This window comes from Leguminivora glycinivorella, chromosome 17 (genome assembly GCF_023078275.1).
Source record: "Leguminivora glycinivorella isolate SPB_JAAS2020 chromosome 17, LegGlyc_1.1, whole genome shotgun sequence".
Classification (NCBI taxonomy): Eukaryota; Metazoa; Arthropoda; class Insecta; order Lepidoptera; family Tortricidae; genus Leguminivora; species Leguminivora glycinivorella.
This window is the reverse complement of record NC_062987.1, coordinates 20,073,389-20,101,383: the sequence shown is the minus strand read 5'-3', so window position 1 is coordinate 20,101,383 and position 27,995 is coordinate 20,073,389. Positions and strand designations below refer to the sequence as shown.

The following is a 27,995-nucleotide window of genomic DNA, read 5'->3' as shown; positions in this document are numbered from 1 at the left end:
ATTTATTCAAAAACCAAATTCTAAGCAAATACAACTAATCATTGTTTTTAAATAATATTTGTTATTTCAATTTGAAATGTTCCAGTTTGTGTCCCGCGGCCATGAATATATTCTCCACTGTGCACGGATTACCTGAAAAATAAAAATAATACCATCAGACTCTTAGACGCACGGCCGCCGGCCGGTCTCCATCCTTACTTGGTAGATATTCCGCGAATTCGCAAGAAGCGCTTTGCTTCTTCTTTTCTTATGCGCACTGCCAAGGAGTGGAATTCCTTACCGGCGGCTATATTTTCGAGCTCATATAACCCGGCAACCTCAAATCAAGAGTGAACAGGCATCTTCTGGGCGAGCTCACTCCATCGTAGGCCACGTCTTTGCATTTGGCTAGTCTGTGTCCAAGAGTAAGCCCATTTGTTATAATAATAAAATTAAAAAAAAAACATATAATTTCTAGCATTCTTTTTAATACATACATAAAAATCAGCCATGATAATTTAAGGAAAGTTATTTAAAAAAATCTTCTAGCAAAAAAAATAGCCGTCGGTCCAAACATACTAATACTTATGCAGACATTAATAACGTCGTATACGAGCTCTATATTATCCCAAAGTCACATCCTTGTTAATAAGAAGGAAGGTTGGCGGCTCTTAAATGCCGGAAATGCCGGGATAACGCAAGGAGATCTATTTGACGACCGGTCTGGCGCGTACTGACCCTGCCTGCTAAGCCGCGGTCCCGGGTTCGAATGCCGGGCATTTATTTGTGTGATGACGATGAGCACAGATACTTGTTCCTGAGTCATGGGTGTTTTCTATATATGTCACCGTAAAATTGTAAAAACCGTTAGTTTATAATTTCACTAGCGAGATTATGAACTAACGAAATACCTATTGTAACCGTAACGTACAGTTCACAATTTGACGGATTATTTTTACGTTAGATTATAATCTAACGAAGCGAAACCGTCAAATTGTAAACTGTCATGGCGTCGGAACGAAGCTAGCGCTCTGATTAGTCGGTTTTATAGTAGATCGTTCTGTGGCCATAGAGTGACTGACACAAATAGACACTGCAATCACAGATGTCAATCAAAAACCTCATTCAAGTTTTATTATCAAAATTCGATACATTTTTTAAGGAAACGGTCGAACTTGCCAAAGAAACAAAATTGTCAGGTATTTTACTTGTTATGTGGCGGCTTAATTCGTATATTTCTTGTGATTTAATATTCAGTTTTGGAAAAAAAACCGTTAGTTTATAATCTTACTAGTGAGAATAAGGGCCGACGAATTATGATGAACCGTAACGTTCACAATTAACCCCTCAGGTGGCAGAGCTACAAGTTGCATAGGGGAGAAGTGGCGCGGTCATTTTATAAAACATTCCGTTAAGTGGCAGGCGCCGGGAGCCGGACTCTGGGAAAAACAAGCTGTTAAGTGGCAGGGACCGGCTCCCGGACCCCGTGCGACGATATACCTAAATATATAAATAAAACCGTCTAAAACTATATCTAGCTTCCTCATACTTGCACGAACCATTCGTCACTAAACAAGGACGGCATTCAGTAAAGGTTCAACACCTTCAACTTCAAAACAACTTGAAATATGACCCAATTTGATTGGACCATCCGCCTGCCATGTTTGAGACACGTGTTTAAAAACCGTCTTTTTCGCAAAAATTGTACTGTAATATATTAAAAAAAGAGATATAAGTGTAAATAAATGTATATTTAAGTCCCTGAATTACTTTTTTCTCCAATTTACTGTTTTTTTGCCTAGATAAAGTTACTTTAATAAATGGAAGTGGAAAATGTAGCCATCTGATATTTGATCGAGTCTAGCAAAATTCACATAAATGGAATGTATTTTTTTTTCTATGGAATGATTTTAGCCGTTTCATAATGAATCCAGTGATATATGGTTTATGCACAACATCCCTACATTTTTTGAGTAATTATAATTTTTGTAACATAAGTAACATTCGCGATGACCACCCGTGAGGGCCCCGCCACTCAAGGGTAAACTTTTTCTGTCATTTTAGCGGTATCCTTGCCACTCAACAGCTTTTTATTTCAAGTCCGGCTCCCGGTTACCTGCCACTTTACGTGCGGTCGGCTCCCGGATTTCGCCACCTGAAGGGATAAGTTCTATTGACGGCGACTTTATATAAGTATTTGTATATTATATATATCGTTGTCTGAGTACCTGCAACACGCCATTTTGAGCTTAACGTGGGATAGTCAATCGATTTCGATTTCGATTTCTTTATTTCATGATAAAAATTACACTATAAATTTGTTACATGCCAAAGTTATGTTTATCTTCTCATCATGATCGTCGAAAATTAGACATTATTAATTGAAAATAATAAAATGAATATTTTCTCCCAATAAGGATCGTCATTCTCCCAATAGAAATACACAAAACACAATAAAATTAAGAAATGAAATAAAATCCGAAGTCAGTGTAATCAAATGCATGCTATCATAAATTCAATTCCATGTACTCATTTACAGAGTACAGACACAGAGTACAGAGGAATCTGTGTAAGAATGTCCTATTTTTTTTTATACATAATATACTTACCTATGTCCACCCATTGGTCCTGATGGCCAGCGTCTAGGCGGGATGCGCGTACGCAGTCCCGTAGAGCATGCGTGATTACCACTGCTAAACACAGAGCAGGCTCGCCCGTCGCTGAAAGTAAGTAGGTATGGAAAGATTCAATTTAGCTCATATTATGTTCTTTAATTTCGTTTTTTTATGCTATGCAAGGATGATCTGTATAGGATTTACAATCTTCATACTAAGAATAGCACCTCAATTTTTTACCGCCACCTATTAAATACTATCATAACTACACTGATGATGCCTACAATTTTTTTTAAAATGTGTATTGACGTGATATGATATTAAAATAAAGAAGCATGTCATTTCCTCCTTCAACAGCGTTTTCCCGGCCTAGCGCCAGGGTCCGCTTTCCTGCTCAGCCTTCTCCACTTTGCCCGGTCTTTGGCATCCTGAGGAGAGCGATTGTACTCTTCCATGTCCGCTGTCACGACGTCCAGCCAGCGCTTCTTAAGGCCTACCGCGGCCGCGTGACCTAGGGCCTTGGACGGTGAGGTTGAGGCATCTGTTTCCGACGTAGTCTCCGGTCTGCGGCGTATGTGGCCATACCATCGGAGGCGACTTTCCTGCAGCTTATCCGCCACGTCACGGATTCCGAGGCTGCCACGAATGTGTTCGTTACGTATGCGATCTAGTCGTGTAACGCCACACATCCACCGCAATATCTTCATCTCTGTGACGTGAAGCTGCTGGACATGCCTTCCGAGAGCAGGCCAGGTCTCGCTACCATATAGTAAGACTGGTCGGATGATGCTCTTGTACACAAGACCCTTAAGCTTCACCGGTATCCTGGGGTCGCAGAGGACACCGGTTACTTCTCGCCATGAAGCATGTAATTTGTTCTAATAAAAAATAAAAATGGGTACCCATACAATTCAGGGGTAAACTTTTTTGTATGGGCTCGTCTGTCCCGGTATTATATCGTCCTTGATGCTATGGTTCATCATCCTCCATGCGTTATCCCGGCATTTGCCACGGCTCATGGGAGCCTCGGGTCCGCTTTGACAACTAATCCCAAGATTTGGCGTAGGCACTAGTTTTTACGAAAGCGACTGCCATCTGACCTTCCAACCCGAAGGGTAAACTAGACCTTATTGCAATTAGTCCGGTTTCCTCACGATGTTTTCCTTCACCGAAAAGCGACTGGCAAATATCAAATGACATTTCGCACATAAATTCCGAAAAACTCATTGGTGCGAGCCGGGGTTCGAACCCGCGACCTCCGGAACGAAAGTCGCACGTACTTACCGCTAGGCTACCAGCGCTTCCTTCCGCCGTCCTTGATGCTATAGTTACGTTTAAGAACCTCTGTTACAAAAAACGATATTTATTGTATGTTGTATGGACATACTACTTGTATGACAGCGGACGCAAAATAGATCAGTGTAGGCGATGGAACTACCAACCTCTGTGCTGCGCGCGCGCTGGCAGCCTGGCCGGTATGGAATGGATGCCGCTGCCAGCGCACGTCTTTATGTAGGTACATATTTTGACAGTTCTGAGATGTCAACAAGCCACAAATGTTTTATTTTGCACATCTGTGGTAGATATTACGTGAAAATTCCCTTCTATTGTAAATATCCATATGTGTAAAACATTGCGTAATGTGAATGTAATGTGGTGTAGGTAAATGAACTGTAAATAAACAAAAAGTTTTCGTGTAGGTATATATTTTCATAGCCCGCAGCCCGCTCTGCTACAATATGTATACTGAATGTGAGTACTTATGTAATTTTCATCTAGAAAATTTCAGAATATCAGGACGATAATAGAAGGACTTATCGAAGAGACTAAGAGACGCCACCGGCGACCGAAGAGCTGGCAGCTTCCTCGCTCAGCGTATTAGCTTGACAATCCAGCGAGGAAATACTGGGGCCGTATTTAGCTTTACTGTAGTTTAATTTTAGTGTATATACTTTTTAAGATGGCTGGACTGTATCGAACATGATATGACACGAAAGCAAGTGGATTGTGAAATGACGGGCGATAGAGAGGTATGGAAGAGAAAGACATGCTTCGCCGACCCCAAATAAATGGGATAGGTATATAAGGGCAAGCGAATAATACTGTGTACTTCTTAAAATTGTGGTCGGAATCACAAAAGACTACCAATATTTACCTTTAGACTGCAGAACGCCAAATTCGTTCCTCGCACCTCGTTTGAAGTATATCCTCATGTCAGCAGGAATGTCCTTGATCCCAGGTGGTTTGTACGTCCAAGTGCGATCCGTCAGAATCTCCCCCGTGTCCTTGTTGTAGACCAGCTTCTCGGATGTCCAGTAACCAAGGCCCATGATGAAAGCGCCTTCGATCTGCCAACATTTTGGTTTAGTGAACGTTTTTCTGGGGCCTTATTTGAACCCGTATGGTGACGGGTTAAGAACTTCACCACCCCCTTTCTTCCCGTGGGTGTCGTAGAAGTCGAATGTGGGATATGGGTTAAATTGTGGCGTAGGCGAGAGGCTGGCAGCCTGTCACTGCAATGTCACAATTTCGTTATCTTTCAACCCCTTTTTGTGGCACTGAAACTTGGGTAGTTCATGTGCTGTGCCTACCCCTTTATGGGATACATTCGTGATTGTATGTATGTATGTATGTATGTATGTTATTAGGAACCGCTTTATAAATGTCAAGTCGCATAGTTTGAAATTTTACTGTGGATACTATCGCTAAGTTGATTCTATCACGTCTTGATTCTGCCAACTTAGGATATTGTCAATTCGTACAATCAAAACGAATTTATCGAAAAAATGTTACTTAAACTGAAATCAACTTTCTGCCACCCAGCAGGGTTAGCACATAATTTCCGCGAGAATATGTCGGCGCGAGATAGACTACCCGTCCTTATGTCATTAGTACAGTTAGAAGAAGACGTGTCATCTATCTCGCGGCGACATACTCTCGCGGCCATCATGTGCTAGGCCTACAGGGGATAATAAAACTATGATATTTAAAAGAGGGTTTGTTAGAAGATCGTTTTACTACTAATCGCAATATAGATAGATAGCTTTTTAATTGAAAATATTCAGGAATATAGATCCTTAAAACCATGTTGCTGAATGTAAAGTTAGTGTCAACTAATGAAAAGAAAACATATAAAGTTATATTTTAAGATGGATTATAAAATCAAGATATAGTGTAATATTATTATGTTCATTATAAGTGAAACTAATGTCTTAGCTATTGTTGTTGAGCGTAATTAACTTTAATTTCGGGTTTCGTATTCCAATAGCTGTCGTCGTATTTTTTTTACAATGATAGGTATGTATGTATTACCTGTGCGACATCGATTTCTGGGCTTAAACTTCTTCCCGTATCTTCCAAGATATCAACTCTCCTCACATCATGGTTGCCAGTCAGTAAATCAACTTCTACTTCCAATGCGCAAGTTGCATAAACGTTATATGGTTTCACTCCATCGTTGAACGTATACGTGTACGATGCTTGCAAATCAACACCAGCTCCATATGCCTGATTTATTAGATCCTGCCAAGAATATTTCTCCATTTTATCTTTGATTGGTTTGAGTCTTTCCATTAAAATGTCACAGGCTTTCTTCGTCGCGAAGGCGACACATTCGCTACCAATGCTGCCACCTGTTACAGTGCCATTTGGGGATGTGAAACTTGTGCTGGGTTTTACACTGACTTTCTCTAGAGGAATGCCAAGCGCGTACGCACAAACTTGAGCGGTCTTTGTATTAATTCCTTGTCCCATTTCTATACCACCGTGTATAACAACTACTGATCCATCTCCATGGTATATAGAAACTATGGAATTAAAGTTTGTAAGGTAAAATATCCCAGCAGATAATGGTAGCATGTTCAAAGCTCTCTTTCTCCATCTATTTTCTTTATTGTACTTGTTGATATCTTTTTGCCTTTGCATGAAATTTGAATCTTTTGCTAATTGATCTAACATTTCTGGAATTGGATTATCTTTTGCCATATTTAGTAGTCTAACTTGAAGAGAGTCTTTGTTTAGATTGTATGCTATTCTTTCCATTATGTGTTCTATGATCGCTACACCTTCGGTTGTGCCTGTAAATTCATAAAAGTAATTATCTCGAGCGTTAGTCATTTTTATTAGTAAAGTTATTGTATTTTATTGACTGTTTATAGAATTAATGAATAAGCTTCTTTTATTATTATATTACCAGGAGCCCTACACCAAGTGTTAGATGGGGTATCCGTTGCCACACTGTTTCCTTCAATCCACCAACTTTTAATGTCATAGCAATTTCGTATATGTTCGGCTGTTACCGGTGCGATGATTTCATTGAAAACATGCCCACAGTCTTGGTAGAAAGTTATCTTAAGATACTGTATAGTGCCTTCCGTATCGACTCCAGCCTGTAAAAGAATTATTATTGACTATTTAATCACAATCTCTTTTTGTTTTTTTTTATACCACGTCGATGGAAAACAGGTATATGGCCCGCCTGATGGAAAGCGGTCACCGTAACCTATGGACGCCTGCAACCCATTAGAAACTTGTACACACCTTTTCTATTAACTTCCCAATCGCCAAAAGTGACTCTGAAACTTGAGCATTTTATGATCTGTTTACCCTATTTTGGTATTACCAAGGAGTGTGTTTATGTTTATATGTAACTAGCTTCTGCCCGCGGCTTCGCTCGCGTTAGAAAGAGACAAAATGTAGAATATGTCACTCTCTATCCCTTCAACTATCTCCACCTAAAAAAATCACGTCGACTCTACGCTCCATTTTGCCGTGAAAGACGGACAAACAAACAGACACACACGCTTTCCCATCTTAGTATGGATTGACTATTGAGATATTCATTAAACAAAAAGAAGCCATTTCAGTGTAAAAAAAAAGACACAAAGGCAATCATTACAAAGCCTACCTCAAAATTACACGACGTGGGTAAGCGTTTTCCTATCGACTTCATATTCGTCTGAAGTGGCAAAATGAACCGACACGTCACGCCCTGAAGGTGCGTCACCAAGGCAGCTGCGCAGGCGACTTGCGCCGCACGGGTTATCTTTCCGCCGTACGCGCCGCCTAGCCGTCGGACGATGACGTTAACACTGGAAAGAGAAATAATGTACATGAAAATAGTTCACAGTCACAGAGAATTTTATGAAAATTGAACTAATATTTTACTTTTATGTATACCTAATAAGCACGAAAAATTTACCATCACAAACAACTTTAGTAAATTGTGGTTTTCAATGCATTATCTACAAAAATTGAAATGGCGATGGGCCGGTCATGTCACAAGAATGGATGACAACAAGTGGACAAAGATAGTGACAAGATGGTCAGGGCCAGTGGGAAAACGTGGAAAAGGAAAACCATTAGAAAGGTGGTCAGATGAAATTAAAAAAGTAGCAGGACAACACTGGATAGAAACAGCAAAAATAAGAGACAAATGGAAACAATTGGAGGAGGCCTATACTCGAGAGAGGTCCTTAATATCTGGAATGTAGCTGAAATTTTAATTTAATTTTAAATCTTATTTATTTTTATATTGTATAATACATTTCATAATAATAATATAATGATGATAATATGATGATGACATTGATGACATACCTAATGTACAAAATTATTAAAATTAAAATTCATTTATAAGTAATTTATTAAGAAATTGGACAGTTAAAATGTTATAATAATGCATGCATCGTATTCACAAACTTTGTATCTATTTTTAAAGTGATATTAAGGAATAAATGGCTTTTATTTTATTATTTATTTATCTACAATACGGGATAATTTATGTTCAGAGGAATTGAACGCTACAAATTGAAGGGATGTTTACAAAAACAACATAACTGACTACACTGGTTGACACCTGTCACGATCAAAAATGTTGTTCTAAAAGTGTCAACCGCTCTAAGCAGTTATGTTGTTTTTGTAAATATCCCTTCAATTGTAATAGCTGTAATAATAAGTAAATGTTAGAAATTTACCTGTTCACAGGTACCTTCAGACATTGAGCTATAGCCACATTTGTCAGATCAAGCCACTGAGTAGCAGCATATACTTCCATACCATCTTCCGTAGGCTTTGCTACAGTAGTCTGCGTTTCCATTGTATAGTGGTATTGACTGTCCATCTTATATTCTCCTTGAATTATACTTCTTACATTTTTACCAATTTCTGAAGGTTCTATAGTTCTATTAACAACAACTCTCGTACTCTTTTCTGGTGATTTTAAAACATCGTCTATGGTCAATAAAGGTTTTGCGTTATTAACAAACGAATAGTTTATTTTTACAGCTTTTGCTGCTTTCTGAGCAGTTTTTTCTCTGTCAGCTACAATTATACCAGCTGGCTGCCCATAAAATTGAACTTTACTAGAGCAAAGGATTTCTTCTGCTGCTATTATTAATGGGATGTTAGTTGGGGTGAAAATGTTATCTCCGGGTATATCTTTTGCAGAATAAAATACCAAGACGCCAGGAATTTTCTGTAAAACGAAAGCATTCCATCAATAATTTGACCTTTTCAGTAAAGTGACCTACAGAAAATTTGAAAGTATGCGATTTGAAAAATTGGCACAGCTTTTGATAAAACAATTGCTGCACAAGAATGCTGAAGCTAAAAAAAAACAAAAATAACTTACAAGTGCCTCAGTGGCATCAAAACTTGCAATGACACTTCCTGCTACAACATCTGCTGTAACAAACGCCGCGAACACTTCGTTCTGTTGCTTCGGTAGATCATTAGCAAATACCGCCTCTCCACTGCATTGAACCAGCGCTTCCAACTTGGGCACTGGCTGGTTCAGTGGCCACACTGTCTCATCTGTGTCAAATATCTGGTTTCCTTCGGAGACCATTCTCTTCATTGTTTGACCTCCGGATAGATATCTTGGATCCACTTTATCTTCCGGACACATGCTTAAAATGGCCTGGAAGTAAAATTGTAGTTGAAATACCTGTTTTGATTTCCTTTTAAAATGTTATATATTACTTCAAACTTTTATGTTGATTGTTTATGAATAAAAGACTATGAGGTTTATATTACCTTGTAGTATAATGAAACAGCTAGCATTTTTCTAAAAGCCGCAGATGGCTCTGGCGGGGCTTCTTCAGGTATTATCTCATCAAACAAACTTTTGACTGCTAACTGTAGTGTTTCATTATTATAAGGGTCTTTACCGACCAATGCGGCTTCCGTTTTGGACGCATGTATAAATGTTGGTGAAATACTTCCGTATATTATTGTGACCTTTTCCAGTAGTTGAGAGTTTTGACGAAATCTGAATAAAAATCCGGCGTTGACTATTGCGTGAGCGTTTTGTGAACGGGGCATTATCTGAAGAAAATATACTTTTTAGTTTCAATTCATATTTGTAATATCAGAGATATTCATGTCACATAATTATAATTAACATACCTTGAAAGTTTTAACGTTGCAGCAGTGAGACAAAGGAGGCAAAATGACGTTTAATAAAACTTTGCCTTTTAAGTTGACTTTGAGAAAATCTGGCAAACTGATGACAGTTTTCTTGTTGGTAGACTCAGCTGAAAATAAAAATAAAATATTTTGTGGAAGAAAGTAGGAAATAAAAATGCGACTTTATTTAACTCAAGCAGAAGGTATAATTATAGTAAAAAAAAAAATATTAATAATTAACACTTACCAACTGTAACCATGCCGCCAACCGTTTCGAACAACAAAAACAGGTCTGATTGGAATTGGTTATTTCCGTGCTTAAGACATAAATTTCCACCAATAGTTCCAATCTAGAAAGTAAAATTTAAATCAATATCAATGTCATTGATAAATAGAATAACAATTGTAGGTTGTAATAAAATGAGGAACGAACTGGCGTAAATCTGCCGTGCTAGGATTATCAAATATATAAAAAAAAATACTAAGGGCAGAGTACAGTAGATAGGATATGCTCGGGCGAATAATAAATTAATACTGTATCGATTCTTCTTCTTCGTACTAATAAATGGTTGGAACTTATGTTCGAATGACAATTGATACTTACCAGTTGCTTTTAGGTAAAGAAAAACATCGCGAGGAAACTGAACTAATCCCAATGAGGCAATCTATGCTCTTTGGTTTGTAAAGTCACTTGACGATCGCTTTCGTAAAACCAGTGTTAAATCCTGCCAAGTTCCCGAGCCAGCCCTCTTCTCTCATGAGCCCTAGCAAAATGAAGATTTATCGCAAAGTAGAAGAGGAATGTAAAATTAATAATTTAACAAATTAGCATCATTTCTCTAGTTATCCAAATGTGAGTTTGGATTAGGATGACACAAAGAACTGTAAAACTTACGTTTCGTACTGGAATATGTGCAACAAGATCCATATGATCATGTAGCTGCTTCAGATAAGAAAAGTCTTCATTTTCTCCACTCAATTTTAAAAATAAGTCCATCATTTCTGTCAACGTCATTCCGGCACCGATGATTAGATTCACGTCTAACAAGTATCCTTTTAGTTCAATCACATTGAAAATATCTATGATATTTTTAGGATATTCTGTTACGTGATAAACGCCTGAAATTAAAATAGATTTTATAAATATGTATTGTAATATTTCTTTGTCTTCTTTAGTCCGAAAACCAATCATGTAAAAAGGTTCGTAAAGAAATTTTAATCTCCCTTTTACTTGCTTTTACCAAGGACGATTATAAAGGACCAGCAGAGTCCATACTAAATACCGTACCCCGTTGGCAGCCGTAAATCTATGTCACTAGATGTCACTAAGAGTGTCATTTGAATAAAAATGTCGTTTTCTTTTTAAAATACGCACGCGGTAGTTCAACGGCATTACAAGTGATACAGTGAAAAGTATATACACCGTGTTTCACTTAACACTAAAAACCTGAAAACAGTTTGTTCAGAATCGAGAGTAGAATCGATTGAGTTATATCTTGATGGGGGTAATATTTTTATTTAAATTAGTATTATTAGTTATTTTTTACGTGCCTATTCTATTGTACTCGTAATACAACATTGTGTATATCGCATTGCTAGAGGTTGTTTACCTTTTTTCAGTATTTAGGGGTATTAATACTGGCCGGTTACTTGGACGATTATTTTTTCCGCTACTAGTTTGACGTTGTTTGTCAGTTTAATCTTAATGTTTATCATAAGTCATAACAAATTGAACTCGTACCTAATTACAACCTTGTCATTTTGAATATTGAGTTTATTTGCTTACTGCGATTACCTGTCCAATTTGAAGTTTACTGTGACAAAGATTTAAAGTGTTTTACAGTGACATCTTAGCTGTCTATTGGTAAACCTTATGTCGTTGCAGTAACATACACAAATAAATAGTCTTATGGTTTATGATGGTAGTTAGCAATTATTTTATTGAGTGTAGAGCTAAAAGTCAAGTAGAGCTGTACAGAAAATTAAAAATTCAATTTAAAAAAAAGTAACGATCAGATTAAAAGATGAATACTCTAGATGAGTTTAAAAAAATAAAAATCAGTTGGGGTGTCTGAGGTTTTGAGTGATACCGGAAACACCGTGTAGATGACGCTAGGGGCCCGTGTCATGTTTCAGTCCCTGTTTACAACGCAAGCCATCGTTCTTATTTTGAATTATGACAATCATGCAAAAGAGTATCATACTGTCAAATTTTCTATCTCTTTCATTTTGAGCGTGACGTCAATGATTAGTAATATTACTTTCAATATATTTAAAATTTAGATTTTAATGAGGCCATTTCGAACGGTGTTTATGATAGATATCATGTTGACAATCAATCTCCTGACCGTCTCGCCCATACCAATCCTATCCTATATTTGAACGAGTGCGACCGAAACAGTTGAGTATTATTGAAGATTTTTGAATGTCTAAAATCTTATTGGTAATTGTCGAAAACCCGCTTTTTCCATAAAGTGTTGGCGCGACGTCAAGTGGGTGACAGGCGTACGAGCAAGTACGCGTTGGATGGTCGACTACTATGCGCAGCGGTTTTTACGCGTACTTACGGTGACACACAATCGAAAAAGGTCGTCGAGCCATAAGTACGCATACCTGCTCGTATCGTACGTTTATCACCCACTTCAGACTGCGTTTCGATCGGCGTTTAGCGACAATGATTATCAGCTCGGCTTCATGGCTTTACGAACCTTAGCTCGGACCATCGAATATGAAACTTATAAACTTCTTTATACACAAGGGTATAAAGAAGTTTATAACCAGGTGCTCCATGACACCATTGCACCAATCTGTCGCCAGCACCGCTACACTTCAACGGCCAAGTCACACAACATCCATACTAATCATCCACATCATCATCCACAAGGGTAACGCATTCAAGCTCTACTTGTATAGATTTATTGTTTACAAATTTTAAAACTACGGGCTGGAAAGTGAATGTAAACGAATTAGGCTTCTCAGACCACAAGGGTGTCTTGATAAGTACACCAACAGTTACATTAAGTACACAACCTTGGGTTATACGGAAAAGATTATTTAATGATAAAAATATAAGTAATTTTAAAAACGAACTTCAACAAATTAAATGGGATACAATTATTAATATAAATAAAACCGTAAATGATAATTATAATTCATTCGAAAACACTTTGAAAGATCTCCTTGATAAATGCATTCCAAAAATTGACATAACATTAAAACCAAAAAAATCTTATCTAACACCGGGATTAAAAATATCTTGCCGTAACAAAAGGCTATTAAAAAAACTAGTACAACAGTCAGAAAATACTATATTAAGAAATTACTATAAATTATATTGCAAAATACTGAAAAAAGCAATACATAAATCAAAAAAACTGCACAACAAGAGCCAGTTCTATAACTCCCAAAATAAAACTAAAACTATGTGGCACATAATAAATAATGAGACAAATAAAAACACATCACAAAATAAAATAAACTTTAAAATCAAAACACCTGACCAAAACTCAATTAACGATCCCCAAAAAATAGCCAACATATTTAATGGTTTTTTCTCCTCCATTGGAAACGATTGCTCTACCCCAGTAAACAGGCAACCTCTAATAAACTCAATAAATAACTCATTCTTCCTCCGGCCTGCTCAACCTGAAGAAGTATTCAAAATTCTAAAAAATCTTAAAAATAAATCGACCTTCGGCATAGATGAGATCCCCCCAGTTCTATTAAAATCATGCGCAGAATCTTTATGCAGCCCCTACACTTTTCTATTAAATCAATCCTTTTCTCAAGGTATTTTTCCCGATGCGTTAAAAATCTCATTAATAAAACCCATCCACAAAAAGGGAGATACCTCAGAGATAAACAACTACCGACCAATCTCTCTATTACCCACGTCGTCGAAAATTTTTGAAACCGCTATGGTAAAGCGCCTTTACGCCTTTTGTGAAAAATTCAAAATCTTTAGTGAAAACCAAAATGGCTTTAGGAAAAATCATTCGACGACCTTAGCAATCTATAAATATGCCTTAGAGATATTTAATATTATAAATGATAAACAATACGCTGTGGGTCTCTTACTCGACATGAGTAAGGCTTACGATAGAGTCCGTTATGAAATCCTTTTAGATAAATTATATAACATAGGTGTTAGAGGTATTGCGCTGGACTGGTTTAAGTCTTATTTGAGTAATCGTTCCCAGTATGTAGAAATAGAGTATAGGGACTTCGATAGAGCAACAATACAACACATCAGATCTGATAAAGTCCCCGTTAGAGGGTCTATCCCTCAAGGCAGCGTCTTAGGTTGTATTCTATTTATCATCTACATAAATGATCTTCCTAAGATACTGGACCAACATAGCACGCTTTTCGCAGATGATATGTCTATAATGTTCTCATGTGCTACTACTATAGAAGTTGAGAATAAATTACAGTCAACCTTAGATAAAATTACAAATTGGCTACATTCCCATAACCTAGAGCTCAATATAAATAAAACAAAAATCATCGAATTTAAACCTCATCAAAAATCATCACTGGCAATAGACTTTCAATATAAAAATTCTAAATTAGATACAGTGAGCTCTGCCACCCTATTAGGAATAGAATTAGACTCTAATATGAGCTGGAAAGAACATATTATAAAATTGTCAAAAAAATTATCATCCTTTATATTCGCTCTTCAGCATCTAAAGCGAGTCTCGGATCTACAGACATCCCTTGCAGCATATTACGCATATGCATATTCACGTATATCGTATGGCCTGGTTCTTTGGGGAAATAGCTGCGATATTGAAAAAGTATTCATTCTGCAAAAAAAATGCATCAGAACTCTAGTAAACATAGATCAGATGGAATCATGTAAACCTTATTTTATTAAACTTGAAATATTGACCGTTGCGTGTATGTATATATTCGAATCATGTAAATTCGTTAGGAAACACCTAGATTTGTACTCATACCAAGATACAACCCAAATTAAAAGAAATAACCGTAATGTTAACCAACTAAAATTGCCTTTTTCTAAACTAAAACTTGTCACAAGTAGCCCACATTTTATGACTATAAAAATCTACAATCACCTTCCGAACTCTATTAAAGAACTGCAAAACATTAATCAATTTAAAAAACATCTGAAACAGTTTTTAGTTAACGAGTGTTTCTATAATATGAACGAATATTTTAGTCAGTAAGTGAAAATACAATAGTGCTTTATTTTTTGTAAGGAAATAATGTAATAGTATTAGTAAGACCAAATGATAATTATTGAATGTATGTTAATGTAACGAAATGTGTAAAATAATGTATATAATCATATTTTAATCTAAGTAATTACCTACTTGTAGCCCTCTATATTGCTGTGCCCTTACAGGGTGTCACATGTATACCTATATGTTCCACTCCACCCAATGCCTGTAATGTGATATGCAATAAATAATTCTAATTCTAATTCTAATTCTAATTCTAATATTATAAATGGAAAAGTGTGTGTGTCTGTTTGTTTGTCCATCTTTCACGGCAAAACGGAGCGACGTATTGACGTGATTTTTAGGGTTCCGTACCAAAAAGGTACAACAGGAACCCTTATGGTGCGACTCTGTCCGTCTGTCTGTCCGTCTGTCACATTCCTAAATATCTCGAGAACTACTAATGCTATCAACTTGAAATTTGGAATAGTTGTGAACATTGTAAACCTCTACAAATAGAAAGTGTAATTTTTTTAAATACTTATATTAATTTTAATTGTAGAAAATGGCCAAAATGAAAGGGGGGCAAACTGTAAATTTCAAGTTACTAGGTCAAGTGGGGTATCGTTGGAAAGAGCTCAAATTGAACGTAAATAAGCTATTTTTTATAATTTTTTTGTTGTGGAAAAAAAAAAGAATTTCGAAGGAAAATGTAAAAAAAAATACCGTTCCCCCCCCCTTATCTCCGAAGTTTACCAACGAAAAATTATGAAAATTTTAGTAAACAGTGTTTTTATGCTAAATATTACAGGAAAAATATAATCGTGTTTGTATTTTGAATACTTTTTTTTTAATTCACAAAAAACTTTTCAGATTTTTACTTTCAATTTACCCACCCTTGCGGATGTATATCGTACTTCAAATTAATACGAGATGTTACGTAAACCATCTTCTGTCCAATAAAGTAAAAACTGTTTAAATCTGTTAACATTATAAAGAATTATCCCTGAAAAACCAGGTCGCGCAAATTAGCAAATTGACCGGGAGATGGCGCTATACACAATAATTCTCATTAGTGCCTATACTTTTGTCTTCTAGTCAAGTCATTAGAGTTATATGAAAATATGAGATTATTTTTACTAGGTAGTTTGAAAGAAAGTTTGTACGGAACCCTCGGTGGGCGAGTCCGACTCGCACTTGGCCGGTTTTTAAGTGGAGATAGTTGAAGGGATGGAAAGTGACATAGGCTACTTTTTGTCTCTTTTTATATCCCCCCACTTCCTTAGAATGGAGGATGGAAGTTTGTGGAGAGATTTTCGAATTTAACGCGAGCGACGCCGCGGGCAAAGGCTAGTTAACTATAATAATAAAGAAATCGCAGTAAGGAACTTTATGTAGATTTCATTACTTTTTAGAGATAAACAAGCAGCTCCATCGGGACGGCTATTTTTTACAGAATGTTTTTGGTGGGATATACATAGGCATAGGTATATAACACTAACAAGGTATCTATTGTCTTAGTCCGTTTTCACATTATCCGATCCGATATCGGATGTCGGAAGGATTTAAATGGAAAAAATCCAAGATAGCGCCTGTAATGTATGGGGTATCAGTCCTACATCCGATATCGGATCGGATAATGTGAAAACGCATTTAGTCTCATTAATTATTACTTATGTCAGAGTTTCACTAATTATTTCCTTTTATTCATTTATTATTTCAGTTTAGGTTTATACGAGTACCAAACGAGTAGTATACGAGTAGAAAATATATTACAAAACAAAACAAACTAAGTATCATTAATTTATTATAAAAACGTAATCCAAAGTGCCACACCTGGCGGCCTAACTATCCGCGTTGTATCCAAGACGAAGCCTGACCGACGAAGCTAGCAAGTCTCTCTACATGTTAGCTGAAATACTGTCAAACCATTCACTGTGATTACTCAGATTATTATAAGCAAAATGATCTTCGAATGAACTTTCTGGACAATTGAGATGCATGGGCGCAGTCGAAACCAGCTCGCCCCTTCAGCCGTGACCCGTTGAAAATCGGAAAGATTCTTTTCCTTAGCACATTTGGATGGTGATAAGCAATAATGTGTCAACCCACACGCCAACCATTTTGAGAAAATGGCGTCTAAAGATTTTTTCTCATTTTTTTGTGTTTCTCTTAAAAAAAATGTTTTTTATATAGATTGTTGTGTTTTTCAGCTATAATACGTTCAGTAGTAGTGATTATTGTAGCTTAATTTCAAAACAAACTTCAATTTGACGAAATAATGTCCTTTTCTTTTATTGCGAATTGTTCGACGACGTCAAACTTTTTCAAGACTGTGTTATGATACTTAACCCACTTTTGCTAATTGTTTAAAAATATCTATGAGTCTTAAATAAACATGTTAAAGCACATAAATTGTTATTGTAAAATACTCTACCTATGCATATTTTTAACTTTATAAGTGTTAAGTAATATATCAGTCATGGTCACTTATGTTATTAGGTATAAAATAATAAAATAATAATAAATATTATAGGACATTCTTACACAGATTGACTGAGACCCACGGTAAGCTCAAGAAGGCTTGTGTTGTGGGTACTTAGGCAACGATATATATAATATATAAATACTTATATACATAGAAAACATCCATGACTCAGGAACAAATATCTGTGCTCATCACACAAATAAATGCCCTTACCGGGATTCGAACTCACTATACCGACTGCGCCAGACCGGTCGTCATGTAGGAATCAATACATTATTTATTAATCAAACCTTTTAATGATTTTTCTACTCCCGAACTGTTATTCGTCATTTACAGGATTGTGCGTATCGAAAAAACTGAAAACGCATTGTTTGGTTCTGTAATCATGGCAACGCATTGCATTAACGATACTGCGTGCGTGCGCGGGAAGGCTTTGGGCAGCTGAGCTGACAGTGCAAACCTTTGCAATACAGGAAACAGTGTGAATTTCGCGAGAATTATTTAAAAAAACTATTAAAAACTAAGTGCATGGTCGTTGTAAAAGTATTGTATGCAATGGTGTTTAACTGACTCCAAAATACTCGTGGAAAGTATGCCACTCATATTTCTTGACCTCCTTTAAACGCCTGTTGAATAAAATACTATAAATTAACTATTAGAGTAATGATCATTTCTAGACACATATTTAAATTATCTGTGCTTTTTCAAAAAAAATCGTTACAAAAACCAAATAATATTTTTATGCATACATTAACACGTCTTAATGTAATTAGTAATTATAAAAAAATAGTAGCTTATATTAAATTTTTATATAAACACGTACTTGTAAAAAATGTTTGCAAATTATAATAACGAATATGTATATTCATGACTTATAATGTTCAATTTCGTACTGAATTTACCATTCATGTGCAAAAATATACTAATGGACTAAGTCATAACTTATTCAAACATAAATTAATATGAACAGTTATATTTTACAATATAGTGTCATGGTACTTACACCAAAAACGAACAATTTATGACCCGAATATAATTTAACAATAATGACTTATGTTTTATAACACGGGTCGTAGCATAAAACAACGAATAAAATATCATTTTGCAATAATCATTCAAGTCTCATAGTGGGTAACTATGTCATTTTTTGCGTTTTGCAAGAATGAGTCAAGTGTAAAAAAATCGTTGAGTCAACCCTCATAACACATTATTGTAATTTAAATATGTCTTCTGCCAATTACTATAGTAAGTTAAGGTTCTTGACACAGTAATGCAAAACAGGCAACACACGATATAGGATTTGTGTTAACCTATTTTTTTACTTTTGGGATAGTAAAAATTTTCAAAATGAAAAGGTCATTTTTGCAAATAGAAGTTTAAAAATCCAGCTATAACATGGCATTAAAATCTCATTTTTTTAGTTTTTGTGGGTTGACACATTATTGCTTATCACCATCCATTTAATGTTTACAAATTGGATTCGCCTTCTGTCACCTAAACTGGTAATTTTATGTATGAGGTCATTGGTCATACAATTATTAATTTATACAGTTATTAATTCTGTATCTCTACTCGCATTGCTGCTGCGATTCTAAAATATTGAATATCCATATATTACATCGATTTAAACTTCCCTAGATACACTATCGCCTACAAATTCGACACTCAAAAGTGTCCGATCGCTTAGTTGCAAATGTGTGCGTTTAGTTGACAAACGAAAACTTCGCAATGTAGTAAAAACTACTTTAATTTTTTTACAAAAACAACGTTATTTCTTAGTACTTAGAGTTCAATTTCAAATGCAAGCAATTGGCGGTTATGACATTAATGAATGTGATCATCGCGAAAGCCATAAAATTTTATGACCGCAGATCGCAGGTGTGCATATTTTTAAACAAATCTACGTCTTATTGCAACCAACATAAGTTTAATTTCGTTCGCGCTGTAACAATCTAAACGCCATTTTTAAATTGGGAACGAGGATGGACAGAGGCATCATGGGAGTCGCGCTATGAGATGAAAGGCGAGAATGAGGAAATTTGCGGTATTTTTGCGAAAAACTGTTTAATATATATATATATACTAGCTTTTACCCGCGGCTTCGCCCGCGTAATAAAAGTATTCATTAAGATTTTCATTTGGATCCGTAGGGACCGTAAGTTTCTCTGTAGGTATATTTATCTGCGATTATTTCGATTGCACATAATACTTTTGCTTGCAATGATTGTAGAAATATTACACATCGACCACTGCGTAGGTAATTCTATATATACGCTGGGGAAACCTTTATAAACATCCCACATAGCCCGTATTTCGACACTATGATCGGTGTGTAAAAAGTACTTTTTTCTATTATCCCTTACAATTTTTTACATTTTGCTTATACTTATGGCAAACGTAATCTTCAAGCAAGCAAACAACGATCGTCTTAGAGCACATTGATTGTAAGAGACCGCCGACCGATTATCTGTATCCCGCTAACGATACCCATATTATCCGTATCCGTATCCGTATCGCTATCGCTATCGCTATATCGCTATCGCTATCGCTATCGCTATCGCTATCGCTATCGCTATCGCTATCGCTATCCCTATCGCTATCCCTATCGCTATCCCTATCGCTTTCCCTATCGCTATCCCTATCGCTATCCCTATCCCTATCCCTATCCCTTATCAAGATGTTTAATGATATAACACTTTAAGTTCTCGCGCTTTGTACACATATTTAAAGTCACATACAGGTCAAACGCGATTATTTTTACCTTTTTTCCCAACGTTTCGGCCAGGTTGCACTGGCCGTGGTCGCGGAAGACTGACGTCCCAGCAAAATGTCACCGGAGATGTAAACAACACAAAACTACCCGATATTAATTTATATAAATGTTCGGGGTAGACAAATAAATATAATCTACCCGCTTTTAGTTAATGTTTATTTCCCACCATGTTTATTTTAAAGGTAAAAATAATGTTAATTAATCGCGTTCGACCTGTATGTGACTTTAAATATATGTTTAATGATTTCTTATCAAGTGCTAAAATATAAAGTTTCATGGTTTTATCATTTAAAATTAAGAAATCCCATACAAACTTTCAACCTCTTTTTCAACCCCTTCACCCCTTTTTTTCGAAATAAAAAGTAGCCTATGTTCTGTCTCAGGGTCTAAAGATTGTCTGTTCCAAATTTCATCAAAATCGGTTGCGTGGTTTAAGCGGGAAAGCGTAACAGACAGACAGACAGACAGACAGACAGACAGACAGAGTTACTTTCGCATTTATAATATTAGTATGGATATATATATGTGTGTGTGTGTGTGTGTGTGTGTGTGTGTGTGTGTGTGTGTGTGTGTGTGTGTGTGTGTGTGTGTGTGTATGTATGTTTATAAATAAATAAATAGATATTGGGGACACCTTGCACAGATCAACTTAGCCCCAAACTAAGCAAAGCTTGTACTATGGGTACTAAACGACGATATACATACTTAAATAGATAAATACATACTTATATACATAGGATACATCCATGACTCAGGAACAAATATCTGTGCTCATCACACAAATAAATGCCCTTACCGGGATTCGAACCCAGGACCGCGGCTTAGCAGGCAGGGTCACTACCGACTGAGCCAGACCGGTCGTCTAATATATATAACATATGTGTGTGTGTGTGCGTGTAGTGAGTGTATGTGTAGCGATTATGTGAAGGTAAACAGTTGAGGGATTGTATGTGGTGTGTGTGAGGGATGGTGCACTTGGAGAATATGAATTAAGTAGCTATTAAAACAAAGAAGAATTGAATGATGACATTAATTTATTATTCTACGTAATTTCTTTCAAAGCTTTGTGTGGGTAAATCTTCTCTCCGCTCCTCAGCTATAATCTTGCGCCATTTTTCCCTTTCAACGTCTTGTTTTGGGAATCTGGAATAAAAACCTTTTTTATTACTTAAAAACGAATTTGCTATTCCCGGGTTGTTTCTTTTTATAATTAAAGTAATTTATAAGATATGTATTAATATTATTGAATTGAAATCATTTATTTCAGACTTATTGGTCCATAATAATAAATAAATACATACACTAATAATACGAAATAGGCTTCTTTTACAAAAAATATAAATTAGCGACTCCATCATTCCATTTTTAACTATGTTCCACTTCATCCATCTTTTGTCGCCGTCCGCTCATTACTAGTATAGCGCGAGAGAAAGAGACAAACTGCGTAAGACCAAATCAAGGAATTTACTTTAATTATTCTAGAAAATAAATGTTTTTAGTAAGTTAGGAAGCCATTTTGGCCACAAATGCATAACATTATAAAATTATTAACAATTACTTACCGGAAATACGATACGTCATCCTTTTTTAACGTATATAAGGTGTTATTTATGCACTTTTTTACGGAGCACTTAGGCATGTTGCCGACACGGCGGATGAAGCGCTACTGACCGCCCAATTGTGCTTAGAACATTTTCAAGCAAAATTTGCTGCGGACACATTCTAAGCCATGATGGTGCATCTAGGTAGTTTAGATCGATGATATATTATGAATATTCTTATTCAATAAATCATACAATGACATTTGTGATGTGACATGGATGTCAGATGTCACATCTGTTGGCACAATGATTGCGTTTTGTTGAACGTATTTGAGCTCAACATATAGGTTTATTATCACTAAGTATATTATATTAATGAACAACGAAACGGATGTGACATTTTCCTAGTCCACCAACGTCATCTAGTCATTTTATTTGGCAATAATTAGACAACATGCGAACAAACTTAGCCAGCGAAGCGATCACAACTACGTCGAGGCCGACCAAAAAATATAATTTGTAAAAATTGTGTTTTGAGCCAATATTTTGATATTAAAATAAAGTTTTTTGATAGTTATTCATAGTATAATATAAAAACAAGTAAAAATATGTGTGAAAATATGTTTTTTTCCACTCTCGGGTTACGAAACAACGCCATCTAGTTTTAAAGCAAAAACTAAGCTTTTTTCAGGGGTACGCTTTTTTGTATGGGCTATATCAGTCTAGTATTAAATGGTCCTTGCTTTTACTAATGAAAATTTGGGCCAAGTTTTCATAAATATTTTGTACTAGCTTTCGCCCGCGGCTTCGCTCGCGTTAAAAAGAGATAAAAAGTAATCTATGTCACTCTCCATCCCTTCAATGATCTCCACTTAAAAAATCACGTCATTCGTCGCTCCGTTTTGCCGTGAAAGACGGACAAACAAACAGACACATACACTTTCCCATTTATAATATTAGTATGGATTAAGGAATAACGTCCGGCGTTATGTCAACTATTTCAAGTTTTGTCCAGGTCAATGGCAGCATATATTCAATTTTCAACTTATATTTTATTTTAAGTATCTTAATTTTCAACTCACCTTGTCCAGTATTACCAGCAATCAGTTTATAATCTTCATTATCTTTCATGCTTTTAAAAACATCTTCCAATTTGTACATCTTAGACCATTTATGATTTTTAGAACTTACTGTTACTATCTCATTATAATTATCACCCAATTCACACCAGTCTTCTTTCTGTTCTATCTTATTTATTTCACTAATATGTTTCTTCTTACGTGGACATTGTTTGGCACATGATACTCCGCACGATTTAAGTATAGCCAGGTCTTCTAAGTCGCATACCTTCTTAAGTAATTTTTCGTCTGCATCTTTTGCAAATGATTTGAAGGCATCTGCAATAGGTCTGTAACCTGTACATCTACATATATTAGCAGCAAATGAGTTTTCTATGTCTTTCATTGTTAGCTCGTTGTTCTTCGATTGTAATAAGCTGCAAATAAACAGACTTATAGTCATAAGTAGTCGTAGTCAGGTTATTAAAATTATTAAGAAAATTTGCATGATTTTAGGTTTTCATAAAAAAATATTCCAAAATATAATTTTGTAGCAGAGTTCACCGTTATTAGTTTACAAAAAAAAATGTTATGATTTCTCAAGGTTTTTACTAAAGAAATGCAAATAGAGAGGAGTTCCGGACTGTGGTAGCCGACATCCGAAGAGGATATGGCACCTGAAAGAGAAGACTAAAGAAATGTCTGAGAATGTGTGAGAAGTTTTCTAGGTAACTCCAGTTATATAAACAATATTTTTTATTGACAAACTCATAAAATCTCACCTATACATACTCATCACCCAACCAGGCGAGCAGTACCCGCACTGCGTGCCATTAAACTTGGCCAGCCTGCTCTGTACGTCGTGGTAGCCCATAGTTCTGTTCCCGATGCCTTCCACTGTTGTCACCTCCCAGCCATGACAGGACAACACTGACACTAGACACTGGAATAACAATACAAGTTATTTGCTAAAAGAAAAAAAAATGTACAAGCTGTGTGATGTGCCCAAAGAAGTAAGATTCTGAAGAACTGAAAATCGCACTTGAATCGAGGATGCCGACGAACTTTTCAACCTCGCCAAAAATGAGGAGTTCACTCCTTCTTGACAAATCGCCTTCGCGCCGCGGACGTCCGCCACATTTCGTATGTACTCGGTCAGGGATACCAGTTGGCACCCCAAAGTATACTTATACTTACTGAGTTGACAGCGAAAGTTTTCATCTCCTGCGTAGGTGGCATGGCGGCGCGGACGGATACCACACAAGCTCCGCACCCCCCTTCTTGACACATCGCCTTTGTACCTCGGAGATCCGCCACATTTCGGATGTACTCGTTTAGAGACACGTCCGGTCCGAACTTTCCGTTCACTGTACATGGGAAACATATCTTGGAATAAATGAAAAATTTTGAAAAAACCCCCGACTGCGACATAGTGGACCGATTTTCATAAAACATGGCTAAGAACACTCCCGAATAGTTAACTCAGCTTTCAAACAAAAAAAAACTAAATCAAAATCGGTTCATCCGTTCGGGAGCTACGATGCCACAGACAGACAGACAAACAGACACACGCAGACAGACAGATCAAACTTATAACACCCCGTCGTTATTGCGTCGGGGGTTAAAAATGCGTGAAGGTTTGATGGTTGTCACAAATGAGCCTTCAATACACGGTGTTACATGAGGAATCCGAATAATTTTAACAGCGTATTCCTCATCATATTAGAAGAGTAAAATGTCATATAAACTTTTCTGAATTTTGCCTACTTTCAGAGTTACAAGCATTTAAAAAAATAACAGTTATATACTTATGATTTCTCTGAACAAAACACTGTTTTGATGGCAATGATGTCGTTATTGGACATAATCTAATATCCTGACAGATATCAAAAAGTAACTAGTAAAACATTGCAAAAGTTCTGTGAATCATTATGTTATTTATGTTGCCAAATGTATCGTATGCGTGGTAATAATAATGCCAACAAATATTTATGGAAAACTAGCTTTTGCCCGCGGCTTCGCTCGCGTTAGAAAGAGACAAAAAGTAGCCTATGTCACTCTCCAACCCTTTAAGTATCTCCACTTAAAAAATCACGACAATTCGTCGCTCCGTTTTGCCGTGAAAGACGGACAAACAAACAGACACACACACTTTCCCATTTATAATATTAGTATGGAATAGTATGGATTACCATTCGACCGAAAGTGTTTCTATGAAACATGTTATGCTGAGTGTATTTCTGACCAAAAGTATTCTGCCAGAGAACCCAGTTAAAATTTTTCGGTTTCCTCGTGTATAACAGGGGTAGCCTCTGACTAGAAACTGTGGCACTTGATATGGTATTCTACCGGGGCCTTCTAAAATCGAGGTTTCTCTATCTGAGCTCCATTGTTAGATTGCCTGACGCAAAAACGACGGGGTGTTATAAGTTTGACGGGTTTGTCTGTTTGTTTGTCCGTATGTCTGTATGTCTGTCTGTCTCTGTGTGTGTCTGTCTGTGGCATCGTAGCTCCCGAACGGATGAACCGATTTAGATTTAGTTTTTTTTGTCTGAAAGCTGAGTCAGTCGGCAATGTTCTTAGCCATGTTTCATGAAAATCGGTCTACTATGTCGCAGTCGGGGGTTTTTTCAAAACTTTAACTTTGTGGTTAGGTTATATTGAATTCCTTTAACTGTAAGAGAAGATTCATTACATTAAATACAATTAATTTCTCTAAGAAACTAGCGTATTAACTCTTGCGGTTATCGAATTATTAAAAAAATAAAGATGAACTGAACACGTGTGTCACTGCCTTCACCAATTCCTAATGTTATTTGTTTTGACATGTGCCGTCAATCACTTGACACTAACTTGAATGTTATTCTTAAGGGTCTCTCACACTAATAAATTCATTTATTATGTATGAAAATGATGATTTTTTTTGCCAATTTAACTTAACGACTTGTCGAATTTAATGGAAAACAAAAAAAAAACACGGTGTATAATGATAATGATGAATTCTATGAATCATTTGCCTCGTGAAAGCTTAGATTAAGGGCGTCTTAACTTTTTCAACGGATTACTGACCTCGATGTTGTTTCCCATTGATCTTGAATACGATTTGTGACATTTTCCTTGGAAGACACTTCTCTGTAAATTAGTTTTATATAAAATATTTTAATTACTTTTCTTTGTTATTTTCTACAATATTACTTTCAACGAATTTACGATTAAGTACTTAGGAAAAACCGGTCTGAGCTTTTCTTTTTTGGCCTTTAGTGTTTGAAGTCGTTTAAAATTTAAATGTCAAAAAGATTTTACTAAAAAATATAAGATTATAGGTTAATTAATAGGTAATATTTATTTATTTTCTAAATTTATACAAGTTTCCGTCTTTTTAAAGATTATAGTTTTTTTTTTATAAATGGGCTAACTCTTGGCCACAGACTAGCCAAAGGCAAAGACGTGGCCTACGATGGAGTGAGCTCGCCCAGAAGATGCCTGTTCACTCTTGATTTGAAGGTTGCCGGGTTATATGAGCTCGGAAATATAGCCGCCGGCAAGGAAATAGTCATAAGAAATGTTTATTTAAAAAACATTAAAATTTGGTCTCAGATCGACACGCCTAAAATAGTACATTACGATACAAGTGCGTAAAAAAGGAAGTTCGAAACGAGTGGCGATAAATTAAAACACGACCGAAGGGAGTGTTTTAAATCGACACGAGTTAAGAATTTCCTTTTCGCACGTGTATCGTACGACGTTTTCAGTACAGATGGCCATCAGAAGTTTCGACCTGGCATATAATGAACCACTTCTCGCACTAGTGCGTAAAAAAAAAACACCATCTGTACTGAAAAGTTTATTTTACGTAAAATACTGTAAATAAATAAATTAGTAGAAACATTTTGTTGAAAGTAAAAAACGAACATACCTCTTACAGTAACTTTCCTCTCACATGTCTCAAATACACTTTAAACATTATTTTCTGTATACATTTTATTACCTAAGTTATCTATAAAATTGTTAACAAGTCCATATAAGAAGGCAGACAAAGAACTAGTGAAAAAAACTGCCCACCTCCTCTCGTTTAATACTCATCGCGTATAATAGCCGCTGGCCGCCGTTAGAGCAAGAGCCCAGCGCCGCCAGACCTTCCTAATTTGAACAAGAATGAAACTTTGGGCAGGGGCGGCTCACTCCGCGATTCTATCGCCGCGCACAAGTAGGTACATGTCGGCGGCCGCGAGTTCACGGCCCCTTCAGTGGTGACGAACTTCGCGCAATAAAATTCAATGTCGGCTGCTCGCGTGCGGTCCGTTTGCTAATGTAGGTAAGAATTTAGAATGCCGGAATTTTGTGAATATCAAAGGAGTGAGCCTTCTGTAATTGTAATATTATATATTCAGTGCTTTGGGGTAATGGTGGTGTTATCATTTCCGCCGGCCGCTTGAGAAATTAAGATAAGTTAGAGAGACTTTGAAGCGTCTGGCAAAAGTTACGATAATTAGCAATTTCTAACAGTATTTTATAAAACGTATATAAAAATGAGCCTTGAGAATTTAAGGAAAGTTTGTGTTTTTTTTTAAACCTCATAAAAAAAAATGGCCCATGGACCTAATTAACATGCAGATATCAAACGTCGATACAAACTCTACATTCTCCCAAAGTGTCATCCTTGTTAAAATTAGGAAGGTCTGGCGGCTCTGGGCTCTGAGCCTATTTTACGTCAAACAATTGGTTTTTATGCGTTACTTTAATGCTAGATTTAGCGAAGGTATTATTTTTATAAACGATACTGTAATGTACCATTATGCATTAGTGTACACTATAATTTTAGCGTTTGGTTTCATGGATTTTTAAAAGTCTTTATCCAACGAGCAAGCGACGTGGAGTTTTTACATTCCAATTTGTATGTATGTCTCTCTAATCACCCCAGCATTTCTACAAAGAACGCTGTATTGTT

At 36.3% G+C, this 27,995-nt stretch overlaps 1 protein-coding gene across 1 annotated transcript; it reads right to left on the bottom strand.

The window, feature by feature from the left end:
• On the bottom strand, positions 1–26,159 carry LOC125235513 (xanthine dehydrogenase-like). The gene is made up of 16 exons (XM_048142090.1): positions 26,117–26,159; positions 24,245–24,414; positions 23,830–23,990; positions 23,072–23,484; positions 10,897–11,120; positions 10,249–10,351; positions 10,002–10,129; positions 9,630–9,920; positions 9,226–9,513; positions 8,570–9,069; positions 7,501–7,684; positions 6,787–6,982; positions 5,907–6,670; positions 4,750–4,942; positions 2,589–2,699; positions 1–132 (listed from the first exon to the last, which is right to left on the bottom strand). Exons 1-16 carry the CDS (start codon positions 26,157–26,159, stop codon positions 62–64), a joined length of 3,840 nt encoding a protein of 1,279 aa, XP_047998047.1. The 3' UTR covers positions 1–61.
• Between the last annotated feature and the right edge of the window lie 1,836 nt (positions 26,160–27,995).

Coding starts and splice junctions, on each gene's coding strand:
- LOC125235513 (XM_048142090.1), bottom strand. CDS start 26,159: ATGTCACAAATCGTATTCAAGATCAATGGGAAACAACATCGAG. Junction 10,352..10,896: donor CACATATTCCAGTACGAAAC/GTAAGTTTTACA, acceptor TTTACTTTCTAG/ATTGGAACTATTGGTGGAAA. Junction 9,514..9,629: donor CTGTTTCATTATACTACAAG/GTAATATAAACC, acceptor TTTTACTTCCAG/GCCATTTTAAGCATGTGTCC.